Here is a 6,271-nt window from a genome sequence, read left to right on the forward strand (position 1 = left end):
GGTTCTGAAGACTATCAGAGGAAAAAGCTGGAAATTCAGCTTGATTTCACTTGGCAGCGTTCAGGTTTTGTACCCCCAGTTTCAAGTTCAGAAGGAAGTGAGAAATGACTCTACAGGACCCGGATTATGGCGTGCTTTGCTGCAGGGCTTATCACAGCAACGTTCTGAAAAGAGCATCCAGACTCCTCACAGCGCTGGGGTGAAATGTCAGAGATTACAGGCGCCGGCCCAGGAAACGCTGCCAAGCGCCTAGCCTTGAATTTTCAGAGAATCACGTGCTAAGTTTTCTCAGACACAGAGAGGCGGACAGCAGACCCTTACTTTGCGTGTTTCTCTGCTTGTCCTTGGTGGCAGGTGATGGGCGTGGTGATGCTTGCAAAGACGACTTTGACAACGACAACGTCCCCGATATTGACGACGTGTGTCCTGAGAACCACGCCATCAGTGAGACGGACTTCCGGAACTTCCAGATGGTCCACCTGGACCCCAAGGGCACCACTCAGATCGATCCCAACTGGGTCATTCGCCATCAAGGCAAAGAGCTGGTGCAGACGGCCAACTCCGACCCTGGCATCGCTGTTGGTGAGCCTTAGAATACGCACCGCCCCTTGCGGTTCCTGCCTGCAAGGTGCCCACGGAGCACGTGGGCGGCCCTTTAAGACCGAGTGGACAGGAGCAGTGGGTCTTTCTGGTAGCCCCCATCCTCCCTTGGTTTGTAAAACCACCTGCCTAAATATTTTTAACGGGAGAACCTGGGGAAGCACTTATTTGCCTCTCCAGATTCTCCGCGATTTAATATTCAGCAAGCCATTTCGTTTTATGGACTTGGTCTGTAAATTGTTACCTAGGGTGGTGAAGCTCTGCCATAACTCTGTAAGTGGGCTCTAAAGAGATGAAATTCCACAAGTGTTGTTAATCCCACAGGAACAGACCCTGAGTTAGATGGGAGAGGAGAGCCTCTTTCCACCTGCATCCAGTGGTCCCAGGGCTCATCCAGGAATTCCCTAAAGGGCTGTTTCTGACTTGGTTTTGTGACCAGATGTTCCCTCTGGCCCCCAGGCTTCGATGAGTTTGGGTCGGTGGACTTCAGCGGCACATTCTACGTCAACACCGACCGCGACGACGACTACGCGGGCTTCGTCTTTGGCTACCAGTCCAGCAGCCGCTTCTACGTGGTGATGTGGAAGCAGGTCACTCAGACCTACTGGGAAGACCAGCCCACCCGGGCGTACGGTTACTCAGGGGTGTCCCTCAAGGTGGTGAACTCCACCACGGGGACAGGCGAGCACCTGAGGAACGCCCTGTGGCACACGGGGAACACAGAGGGACAGGTGAGGAGGACGGGCTCTTCTGACCGAGGCCGGCAGCTGCTTTGGGCTTTCAGGAGAGCAGTACCTGCCCATTGCAAAAGTACCCCCACCTCGGTTTTTGTTCATTTTACCTCAAGTCACGGTGCTTTTAATAATCTTTTATTGGGTACCTTGCTTATTAAAGAGGCCAGGCCTGGTGATTTTATAAACACAATTGGTAATCCTCTTACACATGAAACGTAGGTGTACTCCCTTACAGAAATAGGGAGAACAGGGTTTCAAAAGTTTAAGTGTTTCGCCCAAGGTCCCACGTTGCGGAAGCAGAGAATCTGTGACTCGGCCCAAATGCCTGTGCTCTTTGTGCTGAACTCCATTGTTGCCTATCAGTGGATTTTGCTCATGCTAGAGATTTATAATATGAAATATATCGGAGGTAGGTGTGGCAGCAGGAGCCATAGGGATTACTTAGCAGAGTAATGTTTTCGTCTCCCCCCTTTGTGCCGTAAAACTGTGGTTAAGACTCAGGGTGCCAATTATACTCACAAGTGATGTTTTTCCTCAGGTTCGCACGTTATGGCATGACCCCAAAAATATTGGCTGGAAGGACTACACTGCCTACAGGTGGCATCTGACCCACAGACCTAAGACAGGTTACATAAGGTAGGTGAGAGGGTAGCTCAGTAGCAGCTGTATTTCTACCAAGTAATTTTCACATTCCAAGAACATCTTTCCACTGGATGGCAAGTTAGAACACTAACAGAGAAACAAGCCAAAGTGGGTTCTAATTTGTACGCTGTCCCCTGGATTCTTCCACTTTAAGCGCCTTCTCTTTTCTGTCCAGCATCTTCTTCACGTTTTTTAAAAAAGCAAAAAGCAAAAACAAAACTGTTGAAGAGACGAAAAATCAAACTTGTTAAAATAACCCAGAAGGTGATAAGCATCTCTCCTCTTAATGAACGTTATGGGCATGGGAGGGAAAGTGCAGTTAAAATAACTGCATCTTTGTGAATTAGCATGTGATTTCTTTGGTGCACAGGTTCCTATTTATTTCTGATATTGTGAATGGCTGAATTTAAAACACATCTTGAACAAAACTTTGGCAAATCAGTCCAACAGAATTTTGTTCTCTTGGCATGACAGCATTTGTAATCAACTTTTTTTATTTTTATTTTTTTAAGCTGGGACAATTTCTAATGTTATAAAATGAAATACGGATGATTTAAATTTAAATTTTTTGCAAAGTTAAACTTAGTCACTAAGAGCATGAGCCAGTCTGATTCTTCACCAGGAGTGTGTGCATGTCCTCGGTGACAACAAGCACGTCTTAGAAGGGGAGGTGCAGGCTGGTGCCAGGGGTGTGATGTTTCTGTGGAGTGTCCCTGTTTATTCACTCTTCTCCTACCAGGGAAGCATTAGTGCATCTGTACGTGTAGGGTGGAACCTGGTCCTTGCTATCACACAGCTCACAATTTGTGGGGAGGAAGCAGGTGAGCTCGTGGTTTTAGTGCAGTGTGAAGACCAGGAGCTTGCTGACACGGGGGAGGCTTAGAGTTAGGGTTAGGCAGAGGGAGGGGCCTCCTGACTCCACTAAACTGTTCCATGACTCCTGAAGGTGGAGACGACTTGGATGCTTGGGTGGATGATTGTCAGTGAGTCATGGGGAAGAAGGAGGGCTCTGGGGTGGTGCTGTGTTACTCTTGGCCAGCCTCGTGAGGAGAAGACTGACCTCCTGCCCTCTGGTGAATGTGCTTCAAAGAGCTGACATTCTCTTTCTTTCTCCTTTTTTCCTGTTTTCAGAGTCTTAGTGCATGAAGGAAAACAGGTCATGGCGGACTCAGGACCCATCTATGACCAAACCTACGCTGGTGGGCGGCTGGGTCTGTTTGTCTTCTCTCAAGAAATGGTCTACTTCTCGGACCTGAAATATGAATGCAGAGGTGGGTGTGAGAACGTTATTCATTGGGGCCGTGAGTGGCACAGAGGATGGGGAAGGAACACATATTTTACTTTTCCTTTTACAAAAGCTACACATCTGGGAAATAAGCTGGTGGCCTGTCAGGCAGATGTTTTGTTTTGGTCAGCTTGAGTTGGTTTTGTCTGTCAGTTTGTTTGTTTTAAATTCAGTGTGAATGTCTTTGGTAGGACAAACACTTTTAAGTTATTCACAGGCTCTACTTGTCCCACTCTACTCTATCCCATAGCTTTTTATATTTTCTACACCTTCTGGGCCCTTAATGACATTTTAGATTGCTATCTTTGCTAGAAAAAAAGAAAGAAAGAAAGGAAGGAAGGAAAGAAGGAAGGAAGGAAGGAAGGAAAGAAGGAAAAAAGGAAGGAAGGAAGGATGGGGGGAAAGGTTCTCTTGAGTTATCACTCTAGGAGCATATTTGAATCAAAATATTATAGATCTGGAAGGGAACTTGGCTTCTATGTGGTCTAAGCCTGTGTCTTCATGTAGATATGAAAATATCCCTATTCTACAGATAAGGTAAGTAAGGCTCAGAGATGCTTCTCAAAAATCACACAACAAGAGTGTTGATTTGTCTTCTTGATTCTGGTGAAGTGTTCTTTTCCCTATCCTTCACTCCATCCATGCACCCACCCATCCATCCATCCATCCTTCCATTTATCCATCCATCCATCCATCCACCATCCATCCATTCATTCAACCATTCACACATCCATCCATATTGTGGAAACCTTTTTTTAAAAAATAGAAATAGTGATATTTAGGTTATAGTTAAACAAAATAAAGCTAAATAAAATGCATGGTCCAATCTCCCAAATTCTGTTCACTGTGTTTTGCAGATGTCTGAACAAGATTTGCTGTATTTCCAGCAAAGTACTGTGGATGCTGTTACCCAGACACCTCAGTCCATCCCAGTTCTCCCAGCTTCTCTCTAGCAGATCTCCTGTCCTTGACCCCAACCTCGAGTGGTTCTTCACCTCCTGTCATCAACCCAAGCCCACGTGCCTTCAGAGGATGAATATTAATGGAAACGAAAAATGAACATCCAACCCACTGCAGGAAAAACAGTTTGATGATCCATGAGACTTTATGTGGAGTGAAAGTCGAGCATGATATTACATTGTTTTCTCTTGTGTGCTTAAAAAGAATGACGTTTACATATGAAATGTAAGTACTTATTTTATTTATGTGTATATGGAGTTGAAGGGAATATTGTGTATAAGCAATTATCATAAATTAAGCATTTATGCTTAATATTGCTACACTACTTCCAGTGCTTTAAGTTTGGTGCGAGAGCACCAAAATCCTGTTAGGTCAATTATAAAGAAGGGTCAACTCAAGTCTGAAGTAATGCCGTTATCAGAAAGAGGTCAGGAGATACCAGTCACATATGTGGGATGTCAAGTAACTAATTGGAACATCAAAAATAATTATGGGAATAAATGTATACCCCTCCCCCACTCTCTTGTCCTACAATGGAAGCCCTCACTGGTGCTGTCTCATCAAAGAAGGAATATCCTGGCAAAATGGCTCTAACGTGGGTCCAGTCGTGGGCCTGGCAAAGCCTCGTCTATGTGAGGGCTTAACCGAGCGAAGTGCTGTCACCGTGGTTGTCCCCTCCAGCCATTGTGGACCTGAGAGAACTCGTGGCCAGTTGTCACTTGATTCTGCAGTCTGATCCCTAGAATCCTTGCTGGAGCTCCTTTCCCAGCTGCTGGGGAGGAGTCGGCAGACAAACAAATCAGCAAATGCATTTTGGCATCTAATCCCTATTCTAGGCTTTGAAACTATGGACGGATTGCTTTTACCTAACTTGGTAACACATTCCATTAAGGTTCCAGTTATAAATGTTGTGCTAATATTTATTAAGTGAATATAGAATGCAGTTCCGTTCACCAATAACTTATTTTAAATATGACAAGTAGCACTTATGTAAGTATAATATCTAAAAGTAAACATATAACTAGCATATAATAATATAAAGATACAGTTACCGCAAAATATCTTCAAAATACAAGACTTTATAATATTATGTTGTCATCATAAAACATGCTGCAAAATGTGATAGAATAAATAAATAATAATGAAGAGTTTATAATGGAACCTTAATATATATTGTTGCCGGTGACTTTAATTCAATATTTTTTAGTGCTATCTATCTGCTGTACATAGGATTTTAAAGACTTGGAATGCTGAGGATAAACCAGTGTTGTCTCGGCAGACATACCCCTTAATCAGTCATATTGTCATATACACAGGTTTGATTTATTTTTTGCTTTAAGTTGCATGACCTTTCTGCAGGAAATATTAGTTAATCTCACTCCACATAGGGGTTTAGGAAGAAGACTTTGTCTTGTTGATCTGATGCGGACAAACTGTTCTCCTCTTCCTGTTAATAGCGATTTCACTCCTCTGTCAAGTAGGGAGAGGGTGCATGACTTTGTCTTCATTTGCTCGTGCCGTCTGATAAAGTTACATTTGTTGCTTCCTTTGAGGTTGATTTTTCTTTTCATTTTGCTGCACTTTTTACTTTTTTCGGTGGAACTGTATTCCCAAGACAAGGAAGTGTTGGGAGACTTCATTAAATGTAACAATTGTGAAGAGTGTGTAGGTTTTCTGTGTCGGTGGTGTTTGGCCGAACAATACGGTGGCGTGGGTTGATGATGATGTGAATATTTAGAATGTACCATATTTTTTTGTAAATTATTTATGTCTTTTTTTAAAAAACAAACTTCTCGTACAGATGGATAAAACTTCTTTTGTTTTGACAGACTGTAAATATTTATTTATTTGTTCACATGGTCAAAATTTCACCACTGAAACCCTGCATTTAGCTAGAGCCTCATTTTTATACTTTAAAGATTCATAACAGGAAATAAATTGTAAAAAGGTTTTCTATAAATGAATCTCTCTCCCTTTTTTAAAGAGCTAGCAGGGCTCCTGCCGGGGGGAAGGAGAGGGACCCCGGCTGACGCCTTGTCCCCTGGGCCAG

General features: G+C 43.7%; 1 protein-coding gene across 2 annotated transcripts in view; it reads left to right on the forward strand.

Annotated features, from left to right (window-relative positions):
• THBS2 (thrombospondin 2) overlaps positions 1-6,052 on the forward strand; it is a 28,701-nt gene extending 22,649 nt beyond the window's left edge. For both annotated transcript variants that reach the window (XM_082475796.1, XM_082475795.1), the window contains exons 18-22: positions 355-582; positions 1,060-1,331; positions 1,873-1,970; positions 3,108-3,247; positions 4,119-6,052. In XM_082475796.1, the coding sequence (XP_082331922.1) occupies positions 355-582; positions 1,060-1,331; positions 1,873-1,970; positions 3,108-3,247; positions 4,119-4,126 (746 nt within the window). In that variant the 3' untranslated portion in view covers positions 4,127-6,052. The remainder of the gene's footprint in view (positions 1-354; positions 583-1,059; positions 1,332-1,872; positions 1,971-3,107; positions 3,248-4,118) is intronic.
• Positions 6,053-6,271: the final 219 nt, after the last annotated feature.

The sequence above is a fragment of the Balaenoptera physalus genome (assembly GCF_965194825.1).
Source record: "Balaenoptera physalus genome assembly, chromosome: 9".
Lineage (NCBI taxonomy): Eukaryota > Metazoa > Chordata > Mammalia > Artiodactyla > Balaenopteridae > Balaenoptera > Balaenoptera physalus.